Below are 21,890 nucleotides of genomic sequence, written 5' to 3'. Positions count from 1 at the left end.
TTATTATATTTTTCCATCCATCCAATCTCCCAACCCCACCACTTGGCTATCCCCCCACCCCCCATTTCCAAACCTCCCTTCTCCATCTCATTCCATCTCTATAGTATTTTGTTACTCTTTATGTTCCAATTTATATGATTATTTTTAGTCAGTCATAAAAATAATGATATAATTTTATATTTAATAATAATTTTTAAAATGCTTATTTTATCTTTAATAAAATAATTTATGACTATATAAATATTTATTTTAGATCATAAATTTTTTTTAAAAATATTTTTTAAATTTTGTCTCAAATTAAACTAAATTATACGAATTAAAACGGAGAAAGTAGATAAAGGATAAATATTTTGATTTTCTTTTCCTTTCCCCAAAAGCCGAAATAGCAACTGAAAAAAATAACCTCCAATTAAATTTTACGTCTTCCCTTCTTCCTCCCTTCATTCAATTTTCGTCAAAAACGTGTCGAATTCCTCTGCTTGACACCATTTCTCCCTTCTCTGCTAAGCAATCCTCTTTTCCCAATATTCACATAATCTCCTTAAATGCAATTCACAAATCCCAATTCCCAATTGTGTCTATGTATCTATAGATTAATTAATTGATTAATTTCATCTCTATATAAAAGGGGTTGCTTGCATTTAGTCTTTTTGAATCACTGACATACTGCTCTTAAATTTTTTGGTTTTTCGATGGTCCTGTGGTGTGTTTATGGCCACTGATCGATTATTTATGTGCCGTTGACAAACTTCTTCCTTTTGCTATATCTATCTCTCTTTGTTATGAAGAAGCCCTGTGGTGAATTTTTATTTTCCAAACTGAATCTTTTTTCTTCTTCATCTTCTTGGTTGTTGTCTGAGTTGAATTTCTCATGGAATTTCCTTGATCCCATTTTTCTTCGTTCTGGTAATTGGAATTTTCTCAATTTCTTTTTTTTAAAGGAATTCGCGCATGTGGGTTGTTTTAATTTGTTGGTACTTTTTTGAATTTTGATGGAGCAGTGATTGTTGGTGCGAATTTGAGGAAGGGTTCATGGAGAGCATTGATTATGGAAAATGTGTCTTTCCCTTGACAAGTTTGCAAATTGGGTAACAAATTCTTCTCTTTTATTGCTAATTTGGTTTTGATTTGCAAAGAATTTTGTATTTCCTTCTTTGTCTGTAAATGTAAATTTTATTGCGCTAGTTTTAATTTTGTGATATTTCTGTGCTACCATTTTGTTTGTTAGTTAAGTGGAGCTAAGCAGGAAATTTTGTGGAAGAGAAATCTTGAATTTTCATTACCTTCTACTTGATGATTTCTAGTTTTCTACCATGAATAACTTCTTCTGCTCATCATTTTTTTGTACATTTCTCTTTCTTTTGTTTGGGGGTGGGGGTGGGGGGTCAGTGTTTTTTTATCATGGCGTAATGTGATTACAAAATCTTTCTGGTGAGTTAGTGGGAAGTCGGAGGAGTTTGTTAGAGTTCAATTTGCATTAAATTGGCAGGACGTATGTTGTGAAAGATGGTCTTTTTTGGACTTTAACGAGGGGTCTTGTCAGTTCAAGTTAGTTCATGCCGGTTGTTGATGAAGAAAACAATCGAAAACAAAGAGGACTTCTCAATCTTTTTGGTTGATGTAAATGGTCTTTCCATTGTTACAGACCCAAACCAGCCTGAAGAATCTGAACTACTTGGTTTAGAAAGAAAACCTAGGCTTCATTCTATCAACTGATTCACATTGAGAATTGGTAGAACTGTGTTTGCTTCACTGGGGAAGCTGCTTGAAGTTACCATATGGTAGGCTCTCCGAATGAAGTTAAAAGGGTTAGGAGAGGTTGTTATTACTAGAGTGAAATCCACGATTTGAACATTGTGGGTTCAAGTTTTGGATTGTAATACTGCGTATTTGATTTACTTGGTTCACAATCTGTAATTTCTAACATCATAGTGGATTTTCTAACACTTACATAGAGTCCGAGCCAAAGCTATTGGGTTCGGATGAATCCATCATGTTTATTGAGTCGCTGGGCAATTCAAAAGATCACCTTGCTGACTAATGTTCATGTAGCAGAATTAGTATCTTAGGAGATTTTGATTTAGCAGTTAAAATTCATATTAAGTTGCTATAGACCATTAGTCAACAATTATCTTTTTATTAATATTTAGATACTGCTTTTATATTTTACAGAGACTTGCAGTCCTATCTTTCACATCTTTACGTTTTCCTCGCCCCTGAGAGTAAGAGATTATACATCTTGGTGGACAACCGTCCATGGCTTAGAGATCTTGTCTCTAAACCTGCACACTTATGGCAATTGATGGTTACCAAGGTTGGTAGTGCATCATTTCCCTATTTTCCTCCTTTTTTCTGTATGTTTAACTAGGAATTTTGTTTTCCCAAATGCAGTCCAGGTTATCTCCCTTTGCAAATACCAGAGGGAGGAAGCAGAGGAAAGAGAGTGAAGATATATTGGATATAAAATCTAGTCCAGAACTAAGCACGAGTGGATCAGAAAACGTCAGAAGATGGTTTCCCCTTCTTGATGCTGCAACATTGTCCAAGAAGAGGGAATTGTTACCTGTAAAGAAATTGAGAAACTCTTTGATCTTGAATAGCAAATTGCATAGGACCTTGTATGGGTTCATTGTGTTTGAAGTTGCATGGAATGATGTGCGTGGTATAAATTATTTCAATGAGCTTCAGGTATAAGTCACTTCCTTTTGTTGTTTGACCTTTTAAATGTGTGCTGCTCACTTCTTTCAAACTCTTGGGCAGACAGATACATCACTTGCCATAGAAACGAAATTCATGAAAAGATGGGAATTCGATAGTGTAGCACAAGCTGCTAGATGCATGCCGTCATGGTTTTCTGGGACTGACACAGAACATCATCTCCTGAAAGTGTGTTTGGAGTCTACTATAGGTATCCTTTATTTACATGATATTTGATACTACGCTTCTTAATTTGATTCAATAAAAACATTACCTGGTCCTATCTAGGGCCACTGATGACTTCAGCTCCTACCCCATTTTTCTTTGCTTTGGTTTATGCATGTAGAGATCCACTTCTTTCTTTCTTGAAAGTATGCCTAAAAGAAATGGACCATTTTCCCTTGGTTGGAGTAACTAGACAGAGTTTTATAGGGAATGGAAAACCACTGATTATCGTGCGATAGAGTGTGCATGGCCTTTTGCAAAAAGAGAACTTCCATTGACCGTCCTATTAGAAATGAAAGATTCTCATTCAGTAATAATGATTTTCACTTTCCATGAACTTGTTCTAATCCTTTTTCATTAAACAAATATTTGGTCCAAATATTCGCAAAAACCCATCTTTCTTCATATGTATTTCATGAACTCCTGTCCCAAGTTTGCGAAATTCTTACATGTATTTTGTGGGAGACTTTTACAGGAGAGGTATTTTATGATTCTCAAGACAATTTTCGGGAGACTTCTGATGTGGCTGACAGTGATATTTCTTCTGCCAATTCAAGTGATGATGATGAATCTCCTTGTGGTTCAATTAGAAGTTTCAGTATGTACCCTGCAACAGAAAATGGTGAAATTTCTCTGCATACCCCAACTCCACTTGATGGACCTCATAAGAGAAAACTTTTGAAGTCTATCAGTAAGCGATTCAATGTTGATATGCTCTCTGAGGAGCCCTTTTCTGAAACTATTGAATCACAACTACATGGTGAGACCTCTTACAGAAGTACTTCTGAAGTAATTGAAGCCTCCCAGTACAAGGATGTTTTGCTTTTGTTTCGGTTTAATCATCGCGATGTCCCTTTCAAACTGAGGGACATCATTCTTTCGGACTTACGGCTGCTTAGACTACTGGAAGCTGGGCTTCCTTCATGGGTCATATTTCTCCAGTCCTATCCAGTATTTTGCCATATTTATCGCCCATGGATGTGCCCTCTGGCAAGATTTTTATATGTCGTAATCTCTGTGGTTACTGTTCTGATTGGATTTTATGATCTATACAAAAATGTACCTGTACTCAAAGCGACAGCATCTAGTTTGTTTGGTCCACTTTTTGATTGGATTGAAACATGGGAAATGGTATCAAGAATTCAGTACTTGGGGACCATGCTATTTCTACACAATTTTCAGAAGGCCTTCAAGTGGTTCCTCATGACAATGCGTACTACTCGGTCATTTTTCTCCGTTATCACACAGCCAATGGCTGGTCCACTTGTTGAGTTTGTGGGATATTTCCTTCCTTACTCTACTATGTGTGCACAACTTATGGAAGATTTCTTTTCCGTAATATGGCTTACAGTGTGGTCTTCTTATACTCTGGTGGGAAAAACCATTGAGATTTTATTACTACCTCTCTGGTATACTACATCCTTTGTTTGGAATCTTGGTAAGTATCTGCTGAATATGATGCCAATTCTTTTGCTTAAAATGTGGTTTATGAATTTAAAATTGGTACTCTCTGTGTGAGCCTTTTTTTTTTCTCATCAGATTTTTTCTCAACTGCAGTGACTTATTTATTGTACCCTATCTTCTGGATTCTGTGGGAAGTAACGTATGCTCCAATTCGCCTGATCTTTGGGTTTTCTAGCCTTCTGGGCTTTTTATGTACTGCTATATATGAAGTGATTATGGATTCATGGCTGTTCGTGAGTAGCATAGTTCTAGTCACTTCTCAGGTGGAGACTACAGTGACATCCAGCGCAGTATCTGTATCCATATGGCGTTCTCTTTGGAATGACCTTTTCTCTCAGGTAGCTCAGTTGTGGCCATTTAATCCTAGTATGAGAATTAGTAAGAGTTCTCGTGCTAACTAGGTTTCTTCTGAGTTTTGATTTTTACAGATTTTCAAAGCTCTTCGAAGTATTCTCTATGGTTTTGTTGCCTTCTTCACTGCCTGCAACAGACACCGGCTAAGGTATGGTTCTCTATTTTGCTGGTCTCTCTCTGAGAATGTCAACTTCTATGGTTACTTTCCAAATTAACTTCATTGCCTGCTGCCACATAGCATTTGCAACTGACACGGTGGGACTAAGATTTTGGACTAGGAAGGATGGCATGGTATTTAACATAGAAAAATATAGTTAGGCTGTACTGGATGGGTCTGATAGGCCTCCTGATGGAGGACTAAATATCTAAATGGCTAAGGAAGTTGGTGTTAAATCAGCAAACTATGTGGTACTTATCACCCCTTTATGTAACCTGACTTCTAGTGTATTATACGTTATAGGCTCTGTCAAAAAGACTTGGATTACAGCACAGAGCGAAAAATGAGCGAAACCTGTCATGTTTCCTATGCATCCCGATAAAGAATTTTTTGATCTATTGAACTCCGAAATACTAATAATTTCTAACTGTTTTTGTTGAACTTTTCGTGGGATGCACCTACTCACCTTTTGGTTTGGCTGATTGAATCTTAAAACATTTTATTTGCAGTATCTATAATCATATGAGTGATTTTATACAAAGATTATCCCAGCCTGGGAAAAGATCACAGCCTTCAGAACGTGGCCGCAGTCCATCAACATCTGGAACACAAATCACAGTAAGTTTACATCATTTTGATTCATGTTGATCATATTTGTTATCTTTTCGGAGGCTGTCAGCTTCTCATCATGGTGTAATTGTTGTGGTTGTGGTTGCTCCTTTCTTTTTGCAAAACATGCTTGGTCCAGTATTTTCTGAACTTTTCAGTAACTTTAATACTTCATCATCTTGAACACCATTTTCATGAGAAATGATTATTCACTTGTGCAGTGGGTGGATACAAAAGAAGTGCACCACCAGCGAAAATTCAGAAAGATCGATTGATGAGAGAGAGAGACCTTCGAACCTTTAACATGTACAGCAAAAGTTAAACGGAGTCACTGACCAGGAAATTTTCCATGGGTGGCATGTAGGATATGATCTATCTCTTCAAGGGAAGATATCATATAGGAAATTAATTTGCTCAGTTATTTGGCTTCTCCTTGACAATCAAAAGTCAACTTAAAAGTTTTAGTATGAGTCCACCACCCAGAGCTTGTAGCATACCAGAATATGTCTTGTAAATAATGCAAACATGGAGAGAGATGCTTTTTGAAATACAAAATAGAATTGTTAGATGTATCCAATGCGTGCTACCTAACATTTCTCCCTTTTATATTGCTATAACTCAAGCAGATATAAACAAGATAGAAGCAGAATGGGTTCTACGTAATCTGCAATTTATAGACCCAAATCCAGAGCTTATTGTTTCTCCTGACGTCTAATATATGAGATGGAAATTCATACATTAATCAAAGCAAGAGATGCCTTCCTGGAAGCGAGGCTATTGAGGAGATAGCTTATAGGTAGAACAATCAACACTTCAATTTCACGACAAGAAGCAACTGGAGATCTTCTTGTAAAAGTAATAAGTAGCTAAGTTCATACAAACTGGTCAAACACAGGCAAAACCACGAAGTTCATATATATGCTTATACAGGTCCTAAAGTAGCACAAGCTATATTCATTAAAGTCTACCACCTAGAAACACAGTCTCTGTCCATAAACAAAAGAGATGCCCTCAAACAGTTGAGCCTCCAGTTTGATGCAACATTGCATCAATTTCATCGCCGTCCTCCATCTCCAGCTAAAGCAAGAAAGAAAAGTTGTTAGAAAACAAGAATTAATCACGAGAGAGTATAAAGGATAAGAGAAATCAAACATTCTATTTTTCAGGTACTATTTGTTTCTTCTTTTGTTTTATGTGAGCACACATGGTCTGAGAGAGAGAGAGAGGGGGGGAAAGATATACCTCATCTGGAGTCTGCTCTCCTCGAAGCCGACGACCATCAAACAAGAATGCAATTGAATTAAAATCCACGGACTGCCGGTCACAATATGCATTCATGAGTTTCTTTAGCTGGGTGCTTCTTTTGATCCTAAAGAAGACTTCATTCCCATCCTGTAACCAATAGAAAACTCTGTAATGCTCTTGTCCGATATGTTATAGCAGGCAATAGGCCACTTCTCTTTAACAGGCAGCCCGTCACCATAATGATAACAAAGGAAGATGGAATCAATCACACACAACATCACATTTCGCAATCAGATTGTACCACAGGAAAGCAAACAAAGAGAAATCTGAGGACAGAGGGTAAGTAGGTGTCCATGTGAAGGTCATGGCATGGAGATCAACGAGATATACAAAACAAATGATCACTTTCCATTCCTGATGGGCTTACCTGCCAAGCCATCACACAGAACTTTAATATGGTAACATCATAAACATGACTAAGGCTATTTGTCTACCAATAATTGATGAAAGCCAGTTACACACGGAGCATCAAAGCCTACCATTGATGACTAGGCATGATCCTTAGCAAACACGAATAGTTACACTATACCTAGTACCTTGGTTTTTAATACCCTATCAAACTATGTATTCAAATCTCAAAAACATAAAACTATCTCGATCCAACACAACAGATACAGAAGCAAAGTGTAGCTTTATCATGCATAATATTGTATTAATTTTATACATGAATAACTTATTTCCTATCTACCTACCAATCGTCGTCTAAGTTATACGAAAATTAATACATGAATAACTTGTTTCTTATCTAGCTACCAAGCGACCCCTTACATTATTATTACTAATATATATATTCTTTGCAAAAAAATGATCCATAAACCCAACTCCTCACAGATGGCACACTAGAAAACACTACATAAGCTTTATGTATTTGCATCCAGACTAATCATAAGATTCACTAGCAAGAATACCGAAACTAACATATGATTAACTGTTTTTTAAGTACATACTCCCTCCATTCCATATTAAGAAAAACATTCAAGCACATAATTTGAACCATACTTTCCACTATTGCCCTTTGTAATATCATAAATATAACTTTACAAGTAGTGTGATTTATCTCCTAGAAAATATAAAACTTCAATAAATGAAAAGGCAAATATGAAAAAAGTTTCAAACATATATCTTGAACTTTGAACAACTTAATTATTTTGAACAATGGAAAATCACTCAAAAATCCACTTAATATGGAATGAAGCGAGTATGAGATAACTGTTTAATCAATCAGCTTCACACAAAATTTCTAGTTAATTCAAGTCAATTTGGTGCTTATCAAATAAGTCAGCATGTTCTCAAACAAATTTAGCCATAATTTTTTTCATCCAGAAAACATGTCTGACCATAGAATTCCGAAAAATTCTGTTTTCAGACTATTTAAAAAAAAATCAGAAATTCCAAAAACAGCAAAAAACTGCCTCACTCCAAATTACTTACAAAAATTAAAAAACAACTACAATTTATTTTATTGCCAAACACACCTCTAATTTCCAAATATAATTTTTCACTTTGAAACAAAAACTAATATTTGCAATTTTCAGGATGAAACATGGCCAGACGCCTATTAATAGGCTCACAAATCATTTAAAGGAAGATCTAAAACTTCCTTGCAGCATAAAAGTCGCCCAATCGAAATTTTGTTTAAAATAAAACAAACAAACAAACAGAACGAAACAACAACTGAAGCGTATAATCAAACAGGAATACAAACAACAGTACCCTGCAGCACAAAAAAAACGCCCAATCCAGATTCTGAAACAAACAAACTGAAACATATGATCAAGCAGGAATATAAAAAATAGGAGGATCAGACGTGACTATCTTCGACTGAATCTAAAACATAATGAAGATTATCAAACAAAACCCTAACTCTAAGCAGAGGAGACAATATGCGTACGATTATTGAGAGAAAGGGAAAAGGAAGTAAAGGGAAACCTGGCTTTTGACTTTGAGATTGATGTGAACTTGATCGCCGCCGGGCTTCTTGTCTTCCTCCGCTGCTTGAGACATTTTTTTTTTCTCGCCTAAACCAAGGAAGGAAGGAAGGAAGGGAGATTGTAAGATACGCAATTTTTGTTCTTCTTTGACTTATTTATAGTTGTACTCTTTTCTAGACTTCCTCTTCTGCCCTTGGCGTAAAACCCACGCAACTTTTCCCTTTTTTTTTCTCCTTTTCCACTTCCTTTTTGTCCATTTTTTTCGTTTACCATTGCAACTTGTTACGGACGTAAATTGCTACAGCAGAATGCTATATCTATAACATAGAGTCCGTTTGGATTGGCTTTAAGTTGGTCAAAACCAACTTAAAGCCCCTTTTCAGCTTTTGGACGTGTTTGCCTAATATTAACTTTAAGCCAGAAAGTTCTTAAAGTCAGTCAAAAATGAAAAGTTAGGATTCCTAACTTTTTTTTTCAAGTGCTTAAAATCATTTTCTTTGACCATGGAAATTACTTTTATATCCCTCATATTTTAACTAAATTCCAAACTACCCTTTTTATTCTTTTAACCCTAAAATTCATATAATTTTCCTTATTTAAGCACTTTTATCCAAACACTCAACTGCTTATTTATAAAAATAACTTTCAGCACTTTAAAGTTCTAAAAGCACTTCATACATAAAAGTTACTTTTTTTAAGCCCATCCAAACGGGCTCATATATGAATATGTATATTTGAACTTTGAAGTTAGGAGATTATATAAATATTAGTAAAGTCAAATTAAATAGTACATAATTGTATTATGTAGTTTAAAATTTATATTTATTTTGATTGTTACTTTATTTTTATTGGATTAATTGTATTATTAAATTTACCATTATGTAATGTTGAAAAGACCAATTTCATATAATGAATCGCGTTGTTATTTTTTTTATTGTTGTTTATTTATTATTTAATAATTATATTTTATTCTTTATTTTACTTTTTTATAATAGCTCTACCGCTTATTCTATTTTTTAATAGGTTTATCCTTAAAATGATTAATGTGTGACATTATGTAATGATAAATTCTCGATTTTTGACTCTGAATTTGATTCATCTCCAAATGAGATAATTTTAGCATCAAAAAAATTGTATTGACTAGGTGATTAACATATTTTTAGCGTGGTGGCGATTGGAGGTGATTCGGAAGACAACAACTTCATCGTAGTGGATTTGGAGCGCGCGTGATCGGCTTAGAGGTAGGTTACGGTCTCTCCCTTTTTGACTGGACTCTATTAGATATCGTTTAGTATACTTTACATGTGACTAGGTAAGCATTTGCCGAGATTAGCGTTCTCTTCATCCTAATCCATTTTCTTGTTTCAGGGTGAGCTTTAGGCTAGAATAGTCCCGTGAAATTCTTAGATTAGGTTGTGGGTCTTGGTTGTGGTGTTGGTTTAGCATTAATATCATGTTTAGGATTGCTATTGATGACCTTAGGCTAGGTTTGAGCCTTAGGTGCTTTATCAGGTGTTTATTGCCCTCTTAGTTATGCGTAGCTTCCGGTAGGGCTTATTATAGATAGAATACCCTTTTATGCTGGTGCCTGAGACCTTTAGGCTCATCGTAGCCATAGGTTTGGCTTAGTTGTGCTTGTTGGGAGCTAAGGTGGCATATATTTGGGGTAAGGCGTCAATCCTAGAGATATTTCTCCCCCTATCTTATTCTGAGCCATGTCTTGATTGTCTCATTTTTTTAGCGATAGGTTTATGATGTCATCTCACCTGTTATCTATTGTTGGGCCTGAGGCCGTATTCAATGAGCGATTGGATCCCAGTTTAGTCCTTTGACTTGTTGTGTGCTAGGACTTGATATTTTCTTTATGGCTGCGTGTATCTTGTTTGGATGCAGATGATGGTATACTTGCATTATTTGATCATATTCACTCGTTTTGTGGTACGATCCCAGTATTGACATTGAAGTTTTCACTACTACTTTTGAGAAGACTTTCTCACATTTTTACTATTTTAAATTAATTTTAACGGGAGTCGTACCACTTGGTTACTTGGTCACTAGTTTTGAAACTTATGAGGCATCGAAGACGTGCTCTTTTTTCTACTTGAGGCATTAAAGGCATCGGGGATACGCTCAGTTTTACTTGGCTATTCACCGCGTCGACGCCCTTTCTTGACCTACTGATGCCCCATAGTTTACTCTTGCTAGCTGGGTCATGCCCTTGGGAGTTTACTAGCTGGGTGGGCGGCCCTTTTTCAGGGTGCTCACGGTTGAGGTTATTGGTTTACAGATATTCGGCGCGGCATCACCCTTTTTACATCGATTTGCTGCTCACTTTTCGGTACCACTATGGAGATACTATTTGTATATGGACTTTCGCATCCCCTATGGACCCTTTTGGCCAGTGCGCCACTAAACTGGATGAGGGAGTCTCATAGGTCCCACCTGACAAGTCGGGGGCGGGGCGGGTCTTTACACTTGTTGTTATTGATCTCTGAGAGCCACCGATGATGTCACTGATTTTTACTACAGACTTGCATTCATTAGCATTGCCTATTACCAACATACTTGTATGGTATGGTCCCTTGATTTTATGGAGATTGGGGGTATATTTGTCCTTGTTTGTACCTTCCGAGGGTATGAGCGTTTGGTCCGTTATTGTCTGATTATACTTGTTCTTATCTCTTATTGTACTTGTAGTTGTGCCTTTGGGTTGTATTTGTAGTTGGTCTACGCGGTATTTGAGTTGGATTGTGGTTGCGGGGTTAGTGTTGCCTGTTAGCACTGTATTTTCATTAGTAGATTTCTATGATGCCTTATTCCCGTTAATAGGTTGTTGAATTGCGTTTCAAGTGCGTTCTTTGACTCTGTTCCTTTATTTATGTTTCCAATTTTCTTGCCTTATTTTCTGTCATTATTATGATAATTCTTGATTAGTTACTTGTGCAGTATTTACTTGATTATAAGTTAATTATACTTGCTGTATCTGTGGAGATCAGTCAGACTTTGCCTACTGAGTACAATTCATTTGGTACTCATACTATCACAGTTGATTTGGGTTGGTGCGAAGCAGCTTCTGATTCGGAGATTTAATGAGTTCCTGACGTTCGGAGTTGCTAATTTCTATCCATGCCAGATTAGGACTAGTCTTTACTTGCTTTCGAAGACTGTCTGTACTCATATTGTATTTGTAAAAGCCTTGTACTCCTATTTTGATTTAGATGCTCGATTACTAATTGATGTCAGATCTTGGGGTGGTTTCTTATGTTTGTTTTGATTGTTCTCTTTTTTCTCATTAGTACTACTTTCCACTTTATTTATTAATCTTCCGTTTGATAGAGCATTGCCTCTAGTTCCAAGCTACGGATTAAGGGTTAAGGGTTAAATTTACCTGCCGGTGGGTGTTAGTAGTGGCTTATATCTTGACACGTGGACTTCGAGATTTACAAAAAATATATTTCTCGTTAAAAAATAGTGTATACATAGCTTTGTCATCTAATAAACGTCTAATAAATAGGTGTATATTTTACCCTTTTCGTTAATAGACTGAATTTAATAAAAAAAACTTAAAATTGGATTTTAAAATTTCAAAAATGTTACTTGACTTAAAAAAATTATCTCATCCATTTTTTACCTACCCAGACCCAATCCAATTTAAAAAATTTATAATTCTTTATCTATTCAGATTCGATCCAAACCCATTTTATGACTCAATAGAAGAAGAATTGATTTTTTTCTTATTTGAGATAAGAGCCACCTGACATTTTGAACTTAAAAAAAGTAGTATAATTTTTTTAATTAAGTTAATATTGATATGTTAACGATGGAATAAATATACATTATTTATTAGACGATGAAATAATATGCATCATCTTTATAATAAAGAATATATATATGTTTTAAATCACAAAATTAAAAAATATATTTACTCTTTTTCCCATAAAAAAAAAACACGTGACAACGCGATAAGTAGCAGCACGGTGAGTTTGTAAACCTTGACTCTCAATTTCTGAGGCTTAGTTTTAGACATTTGTAAAGAAAAAACATTTTCAACCTTACGTTTGCTCAATTTTACTTCCACGTTTCAAGTCGGGCCAATAATTAAATTTATCTTTGGTACTACATTTTATGTTGGGGTTGAGACTTTAAAATTGCCCCCTCAAAATCCAAATTATATTGTATATATAAACAGATAAAGGTGATAGGATTTTTGGGCGTGCAAAATTGGTTTAATCGATAAATTGAATAAAAAAAATATGATTAATTTATTAATACGAGGTTATAATAACAACAATTCAGTGAAATTCCACAGCATGGGGTCTGGGGAGGATAGAGTGTACGCAGACCTTACTTTTACCAAGAGAGGACGGCTGTTTTCGAGAGACCCTCGACTCAAAAAAAACATAAAAAGATTATATTAATATGAAGTTATCAGACAATATTTGCTTGGTTTCCTATTTTATGATTTTGTTTAGTTATTCAACCTATAACTAATAAGATTATATTAAAATTATGACTTCACTCCTAATTATATAATAATTGTTATAAAGTATTCTATATCTTAATGAAATAAAGCGGAGAGAGTAAAAAAGGAAAAACCGAGGAAGAAAGAATAACGGAAAAAACAATGTAACATTTTTTTTTCTTCTGCTCTAAGTTCTTCATGCCAATATGACATATTTATATAGGAGAAATTTAGTGGGCTGCCCACTTCCAGTGGGCCCCACTTATTTAAATAATTTTGTTTAGTGGACATTCCACATATTCTACTTAACACTCCCCCTTGGATGTCCACGTATAATGTGCCGCTATAAAAATACTTTACAAGAAATAAAATACATAGTTATTCTGATGTTGTGCCTCGTTAAAACCTTACTAGAAAAAAACCCAGTGGGAAAAGCCTAATGAAGGAAAAAGAGTACACAGATCTGGTAATACGTCTTGATTGCTGCCTCATTAAAAATCTTGCCAGGAAAACCCAGTGGGACAAAACCGTGGTTAAGGGAAAAAGAGTGCAGCGCGTATTTTACTCCCCTGATGAAAATTTCATTTGATATTTTGGAGACGGCGCATTCCAACCTTATGCCTTAGCTTCTCAAAAGTTGATGTTGGTAATGCCTTTGTGAATAAATCTGCAAGATTATCACTTGAACGAACTTGTTGTACATCAATTTCACCATTCTTCTGAAGATCATGTGTGAAGAATAATTTTGGTGAAATGTGTTTCGTTCTGTCTCCTTTTATGAAGCCACCTTTCAATTGAGCTATGCACGCGGCATTGTCTTCGAATATAATTGTGGGTATTTTAACATTATTTTCCAGACCACATCTTTAACATTATTTTCCAGACCACATCTTTTATGAAGCCACCTTTCAATTGAGCTATGCACGCGGCATTGTCTTCGAATATAATTGTGGGTATTTTAACATTATTTTTCAGACCACATCTTTCTTTGATGAACTGTATCATCGATCTCAACCACACACATTCTCTACTTGCTTCATGAATTGCTATTATATCAGCATGATTTTCCAGACCACATCTTTTCCAGACCACATCTTTTATGAAGCCACCTTTCAATTGAGCTATGCACGCGGCATTGTCTTCGAATATAATTGTGGGTATTTTAATATTATTTTTCAGACCACATCTTTCTTTGATGAACTGTATCATCGATCTCAACCACACACATTCTCTACTTGCTTCATGAATTGCTATTATATCAGCATGATTTGAAGAAGTAGCAACAATTGACTGTTTTGTAGATCGCCATGATATAGCAGTCCCTCCATGTGTAAACAGATAACTTGTCTGAGATCGAGCTTTATGTGGGTCTGATAAATAACCTGCATCTGCATAACCAATAAGGTCTGCGCAACCTTTGTTAGTATAAAACAAACCCATATTAATAGTACCCTTCAGGTATCGCAAAATATGTTTGATACCTTTTCAATGCCTTCGCGTTGGGGATGAACTATACCTTGCTAGCAAATTAACAGAAAATGTTATATCAGGTCTAGTTGCGTTAGCAAGATACATAAGTGTGCCAATAGCACTGAGATATGGTACTTCAGGACCAAGAATTTCTTCATCCTCTTCTGGAGGTCGAAATTGATCTTTTTCCACTTCAAGTGATCGAACAACCATTGGAGTACTTAATGGATATGCTTTGTCCATGTAAATTTTTTTTAAGATTTTCTCAGTGTAGGCAGATTGATGGACAAAGACCCCATCTACTAAATGTTCAATTTGCAGACCTAGACAAAGTTTTGTCTTTCCAAGGTCTTTCATCTCAAATTCTTTTTTTAGATATTCAATTGCTTTTTGGACCTCTTCAGGGGTTCCAATGAGATTTATGTCATCAACATAAACGGCGAGTATAACAAACTCTGATTCCGTTTTCTTAATAAAAACACAAGGACAAATAACATCATTTATATAGCCTTCATTTATTAAGTACTCACTTAGGCGATTATACCACATGCGCCCTGATTGTTTTAGACCATATAATGATCTTTGCAATTTTATTAAGTATACTTCCTCAGACTTTTTACATGCTTCAGGCAATTTTAATCCTTCTGAGATTTTCATGTAAATTTCATTATCAAGTGAACCATAAAAGTAAGCTGTAACTACATCCATTAGATGTATATTAAGATTTTTATGTACAGCTAGACTAATGAGATATCGAAATGTTATTCCATCCATAACAGGTGAATATGTTTCTTCATAGTTGACTCCGAGTCTTTGAGAGAATCCTTGTGCAACAAGGCGTGCCTTGTATCTTACAATTTCATTTTTCTCATTTCGTTTTCGCACAAAAACCCATTTGTAACCAACTGGTTTTACACCTTCCGGGGTTTGGACTACTGGTCCAAAAATCTCACGTTTAGCAAGTGAGTCTATTTCTGATTGAATTGCCTTTTGCCATTCTGGCCAATCACATCTACGTTGACATTCTTCGACGGATTTAGGCTCAAGAGTTTCACTATCTTGCATGAGGTTAATTGCAACATTATAAGCAAAAATATTATCCACCGTAATTTTCGATCGATCTAGATTTATCCCATCACCGGTAGAACTTATTGAAAGTTCTTCATTCACTTGAGTCTCGAGTTCACTGATTTCTTCAGGAATATCAGGAATACTCAAATCTTGACCTTCTTCAGGAGGTTTTTGTGTAGTATCATCTTTATTATTTCTTACGCTTCTCTATCTAGGATTTTTATCCTTTGAACCCAATGGTCTACCACGCTTCAAGCGTGTTTGGGATTCAGAAGCTATGACACTAGTAGATGGTCATTTTGGGACATCAATTCGGATAGGCACATTCACTGCAGGGATATGTGATTTAGTTATCCGTTTCAAATCAGTAAATGCATCTGGCATTTGATTTGCTATTTTTTGTAAGTGGATGATCTTCTGGACCTCCTACACACATGTGCGGGTACGTGGATTAAAATGTGATAGTGATGAAACTTTCCACACAATTTCTTTTTCTTTTTTGGGTTCCTTTTTCTCTCCCCCTAATGGCGGGAAAAATATTTTATCAAACCGACAATCTGCAAATCGAGCAGTGAATAAGTCTCCAGTCAACGGTTCAAGGTATCGAATTATTGAGGGTGAGTCAAACCCAACATATATGCCCAACCTACATTGAGGACCCATTTTTGTACGTTGTGGTGGTGCTACAGACACGTATACCGCACAACCAAAAATTCTTAAATGGGCTATATTTGGTTTATGACCAAATATTAATTGTGACGGAGAGTATTTATTATAATGTGTCGGTCTTAGACGTACAAGTGCTGCTGCATGTAAGATAGCATGACCCCAAACAGTAATTGACAATTTTGTTTTCATTAGTAGAGGTCTTGCTATTAATTATAGGCGCTTAATAAATGACTCTGCAAGGCCATTTTGAGTATGAACATGAGCAACAGGATGTTTAATTTTTATCCCAATTGATAAGCAATAATCATTAAATGCTTGGGATGTAAATTTTCCAGCATTATCTAGGCGAATGGTCTTAATTGGATAATCTGGGAATTGCGCTCTCAATCTTATTATTTGTGCTAACAACTTCGCAAACGCCAGGTTGCGAGATGATAACAGGCACACATGAGACCATCTAGATGATGCATCTATTAGGACCATAAAATATCTAAAAAATCCACTAGGTGGATGAATAGGTCCACATATATCTCCATGTATACGCTCTAAAAAGCCAGGAGATTCGATACCAACCTTCAGGGTCGATGGTCTGGCAATTAATTTGCCTTGATAACAAGCAGCACATGAAAATTCATCATTTGTAAGAATCTTCTGGTTCTTTAAAGGATGTCCAGTTGAATTTTCAAGAATTCGTCTCATCATTATTGATCCAGGATGACTTATTCGATCATGTCATAGCACAAATGTATTTGGATCAATAAACTTCTGGTTTACGATCATATTTGCTTCAATTGCACTAATTTTTGCATAATATAAGCCAGATGACAGAGTTGGTAATTTTTCCAAAATATATTTCTGGCCTGAGACACTTTTGGTTATACCAAGATATTCAATATTCATTTCATTTAATGTTTCAACATGATATCCATTTCATTTAATGTTTCAACATGATATCCATTTCTACGGATATCTTTAAAACTTAACAAGTTTCTTGGGGATTTAGAAGAAAATAGTGCATCTTCTATAATATTTTTTGTCCCCTTAGGCAGAATTATAGTAGCTCTTTCAGAGCCTTCTATCATTTTTGAATTATCAGAAATTGTAGTAACATTTGCTTTTCTTCTAAGTAAATTGGAAAAATATTTCTCGTCTTTAAATATAGCATGGGTTGTTCCACTATCAATTACACAAATATTCTCGTGATTTATCATTGATCCAAATAATATTTGAGGCATTTCCATATTTTCTTCAATAAAAAATAAAATACGTATTAACACATGGTATATTACACAAATTTTTATTTATTTACATTGATTAGAAAAATACAAACATCATATTTAATACAGATAAAAAAAATATTTACATATTATTAGTCCTGTCAATATTCATATTTTCGTCTGGAAAATTAAAGAAATCAGCTACATCCAGATGCATATGCTCAATATTATCTTCAGAGATAAAATTTATCTCTGGATTATTTTCTACCCTTTTTAGTGATGCCTGATATAGCTGAACCAGACGTTTTGACGACCGACAAATCCGCGACCAATGCCCCACACCTCCACATCTATGACATATTGTTTCTGAATTATTCTTCGGTAAAGCTTCTGGATTTTTACCCTGCCTTTTATATTGCTGGTTATTTCTCGGTGTCAGACGAGCATCATGATTAAAATTTCTTCTTTGACTACGACCACGACCACGACTGGGGCCATGGCCTCTTTATCGTTGGTTAGAATTTGCCTGATTCACTTCAGGGAGTGGCAAAGAACCAACTGACCGACTATCATGATTTTTCATTAATAGTTCATTATGTCTTTCAGCAATAAGAAGGTGAGAAAGTAATTCAGAATACTTTTTAAATTCTTTTTCGAGATATTGCTGCTGCAGGAGCATATTCGCAGGTGGAAATGTGGAGTATGTCTTTTCAAGTTTATCTTGCTCAGTGATCTCTTCTCCGCATAAATTTAACTGAGCTATAATTCTAAATAAAGCAGAATTATATTCAGTTATATTTTTGAAATTCATTAATCTCAAATTTAGCCAATCATGACGAGTTTGTGGAAGCATGACCAACTTCAGGTGGTCATATCTTTCTTTTAAATTTTTCCACAATTTAAGAGGGTCTTTTAATATAAGATATTGTAATTTTAGCCCCTCATCAAGATGGTGACGGAGAAATGTCATGGCTTTAGCACAGTCTTGATTGGATGCCATATTGTCATCTTTAATGGTGTCTGCCAGATCCATTGAATCCAAATGAATTTCAGCATCAAGTGCCCACGATGAGTAGACTTTTTCAGAGATATCAAGAGCAGTAGATTCAATTTTGGAAATATTTGCCATTTTATAAAAATAAAATTAAATAAAACTCTTACCACTTTTGTTACCTTGAAAAATTAGCCGAAGCCTCGTGCTGATAACGTGTTATAAAATGAGATTAACTTAATAATTTATGTAAGAAAATAGAGTAAGAGAAAAGAGAGAACTGAAGAGTATATTTTGCTGCTTGTTGTTGTGTGTTTTCGTCTATGTAAATAAAGGTTATTTATAGCCTAAGAAATGAAGGGATAAGGGAGAGTATGTAACATTTTTCTTCTCAAGTGGGTCCCTTAACGGGGACATCCACTACTTAATAGTTCACCATTTTATAGAACTATGAACTTAAAATTATGGACCCAAAATTATGAATTAATTAAATATTTAAATAATTTAATATTTATCTGTATTTTTAATGTATTCTTATAATATACTAAAAATATTAAAATAAATATAAAACAAATGTAATTGATTACATGTAAAAAATGCAATTTAATGAAACCTAACGATTTAACAACACACAACTGTGATAATAAAATAAAATTAATGAAAATACTATTAATTAAAATTAACTAAAATTCAAAATAAATTAATGAAAATATTATTAATTAAAATTAACTAAAATAAATTAATGAAAATTCTAATAGTTTGAAAATAAGAATAATTATCTATAAATTATTCTAAAATTGAAGAAAAAATGTATTTTGAATTATTTAAAGAATTAAAAATTAAAATTATTAATTTTACAAAAGTCAGGCCAAAATTAGGTGTCAACAATGCGTGTTACGTTTTTCTCAATGCGTGTAAAAAAAATCAAGCTAACAAATAAATAATAACATATCAAATGTAACCTTAAATGTAGGATATTGGGAGAGTAATGTCTAGTTAATCTTGTCCCTTATCTTATGAAGGTAGAAAAAGTATTTTCAAAAAAAGATAAAAATAAATAAATTGCCTAATTAAATATCGTGGGTGAGTAAATATTTTTCCTCTATTGTAATAAGTATTTTTTCAATTTCATCATTGCTTAAAAAATCAAACAAAAGAAGAAGATTTTCAATTTTTACTTTTTCTAAGTTTTTCCTTGCATTGTTTTTCTCGATCTAATTAAATAAATAATGCATTAGACAAACTATTATTAGTGGTAATGTATGTCACATTTTTACAATGCGTGTCAGATAATGCGTATTGAAAGAAAATTTATCTTATAAATAAATAACAACATATTCAATATAATTTTATAAGTGAGATATTGAGAGGATGGTGTGTCACAATCTTGTTCCTATCCTATGAAAATAGATAGAATATTTTTGAAAGAAAAATTTAGTTATTAATATAAATTAAGTGTGAAAAAATCTTTTTCTCTATTGTTATAAGTATTTTTCTAATTTCGTCATTACTTAATAAGTCATATAAGAGAAGATTTTTTAAATTTTTTTACTTCTCTATGTTTGTTTGGTATAATTCATAAATATACACTCAAACTTGACTTAAATGATAACTCAATACTTCAACTTTGAGTATGCGCTTCTAAACACCGCAACTCATCTTCATTATTTCGGTTGAACACTCCAACTTACAAAAAGATCATGTAGACCCATTCAAAATTTAATGTGTCACATCATCATTGAGTGTATAGAGACATGATAAAGTCAAGTTGAGGTATTTAGTTGCTAGAAAAGACCAATTTAATGTGTTTAGATATGTACTTCTAAAGTACGTTCAATTGAGCGTCTGTTTATGTATTATGCGTTTTATTTTCTCATTCTAATTTTAAATAAATAGTGCTTAGATAAACTATTATTAATTTGTGGGAATGCATGTTACCTTTTTACAACACACGTTAAAAAAATTAACTAGCAAATAAATAACATATCAAATATATGGCAACTGAAAGGCAGAAAAATGAAAAAAGTTAGATCAACATTGGACACATGTCCTTTTTTAATTGGTCAATAATTTTATTTTTTAATATTTTATTTAATTTTCTTCACTTATTTTGATATCAATCCAAAATAAAGTTATTTTAAAAATACAATACATTTGAAATTATATTTGAAATCAAATCAAAAGAAAAAGCAAGTAAAATAGAAAGAATAAATAGATTCAATAGGAAAAAGAAAAAAAATGAATGAGGGTAAAAAAATGAAAAAATAAGAAGTTTAAATACAAGGCAAAGAAAATAAGAATATTTTTTTAAAAAATAAAAATAAAAATAAACATGTGGTGGCATGTGTTACACAATACAACCAACTTACTTGATTGAAGGTATTATGTCAGCATAAAAAATGCACGAAAATACAGAAATATGAGTTTGAGGGGACTAATTCGACCTAGTTAAATTTAGGTGTGTCGTTGAGATTTCGAGCATAGTTTTAAGGGGAAGGGGGATTACTTGTGTTTCTTCCTTCTTTTTTCTCAATCGAATTTTGAAATAAATAATGGATTAGACGACCTATTATTAGTGTAACGTATGTCGCGTTTTTCACAATGCGTGTCAGATTTTTCACAATGTGTGTCACACTTTTTACAACGCGTGTTGAAAGAATATTCATCTAACAAATAAATAATAACATATCCAATATAATTTTATAAGTGACGAGAGGGTCGTGTGTACACAATCTTATTTCTACCTTATGAAAATAAATAAATTATTTCTGAAAGAAAGATTTAGCTATTTAATATAAATCAAAGTGTAAATAAATATTGTTCTCTAATGTAATAAGTATTTTTCTACTTTCACCGTTGTTTAATAAATCAAATAAGAGAAGGAAATTTTTTATTTTTTACATCTCTCTGTATTTTCTTAATACATAATCATACACTCAAATAATAATTAAATATTTTAATTTTGAATATGAACATCTAGACACAACAACTTATGTTCATTGTATTAGTTGAATGTTCAAGCTTATAAAATGATCACCACCTCTAAAAATTTATGTGCCACATCATCATCGAGTGTCTAGAGACACAGCAAAGACAAATTGGAATGTTTAGTTGCTAGTTGAGACAAAGCCGAAATATTTAGACGTATGCTTTTAAAACTGGAGTGTTTTTAGTTGCCAACTACGATCAATTTGACTGTCTGTTTTTGTATTGTGATTTTTTTTTCTCATTGTAATTTTTAAATAAATAATGCATTAGACAAATTTTA

The 21,890-nt window shown here is 33.8% G+C and overlaps 2 protein-coding genes across 2 annotated transcripts; one reads left to right on the top strand and one right to left on the bottom strand.

The window, feature by feature from the left end:
* The first annotated feature begins 389 nt into the window (after window positions 1-389).
* Window positions 390-6,214, top strand: LOC129891905 (uncharacterized). The gene is made up of 10 exons (XM_055967387.1): window positions 390-906; window positions 1,002-1,088; window positions 2,173-2,314; window positions 2,392-2,688; window positions 2,761-2,908; window positions 3,398-4,360; window positions 4,480-4,724; window positions 4,815-4,888; window positions 5,407-5,515; window positions 5,728-6,214. Exons 2-10 carry the CDS (start codon window positions 1,033-1,035, stop codon window positions 5,779-5,781), a joined length of 2,088 nt encoding a protein of 695 aa, XP_055823362.1. The 5' UTR covers window positions 390-906; window positions 1,002-1,032; the 3' UTR covers window positions 5,782-6,214.
* An 82-nt stretch (window positions 6,215-6,296) lies between these two features.
* On the bottom strand, window positions 6,297-8,885 carry LOC129891906 (small ubiquitin-related modifier 1). The gene is made up of 3 exons (XM_055967388.1): window positions 8,741-8,885; window positions 6,749-6,898; window positions 6,297-6,583 (listed from the first exon to the last, which is right to left on the bottom strand). The coding sequence occupies exons 1-3, from the start codon at window positions 8,813-8,815 to the stop codon at window positions 6,518-6,520; spliced, it is 291 nt and encodes a 96-aa protein (XP_055823363.1). The 5' UTR covers window positions 8,816-8,885; the 3' UTR covers window positions 6,297-6,517.
* Window positions 8,886-21,890: the final 13,005 nt, after the last annotated feature.

Source organism: Solanum dulcamara, chromosome 6, assembly GCF_947179165.1.
Source record: "Solanum dulcamara chromosome 6, daSolDulc1.2, whole genome shotgun sequence".
NCBI lineage: Eukaryota > Viridiplantae > Streptophyta > Magnoliopsida > Solanales > Solanaceae > Solanum > Solanum dulcamara.
This window is presented reverse-complemented; position numbering and strand designations above follow the sequence as displayed.

What these genes read in the sequence shown, in the direction of transcription:
- LOC129891906 (XM_055967388.1), bottom strand. Translation starts at nt 8,815, where the DNA reads ATGTCTCAAGCAGCGGAGGAAGACAAGAAGCCCGGCGGCGATCAAGTT. An exon ending in ATCTCAAAGTCAAAAGCCAG is followed by an intron (nt 6,899 to 8,740) that starts GTTTCCCTTTAC and finishes TATTGGTTACAG; the next exon opens with GATGGGAATGAAGTCTTCTT. An exon ending in GAGAGCAGACTCCAGATGAG is followed by an intron (nt 6,584 to 6,748) that starts GTATATCTTTCC and finishes TTCTTGCTTTAG; the next exon opens with CTGGAGATGGAGGACGGCGA.
- LOC129891905 (XM_055967387.1), top strand. Translation starts at nt 1,033, where the DNA reads ATGGAGAGCATTGATTATGGAAAATGTGTCTTTCCCTTGACAAGTTTG. An exon ending in ATCCTTTGTTTGGAATCTTG is followed by an intron (nt 4,361 to 4,479) that starts GTAAGTATCTGC and finishes TCTCAACTGCAG; the next exon opens with TGACTTATTTATTGTACCCT. An exon ending in GGAATGACCTTTTCTCTCAG is followed by an intron (nt 4,725 to 4,814) that starts GTAGCTCAGTTG and finishes TGATTTTTACAG; the next exon opens with ATTTTCAAAGCTCTTCGAAG.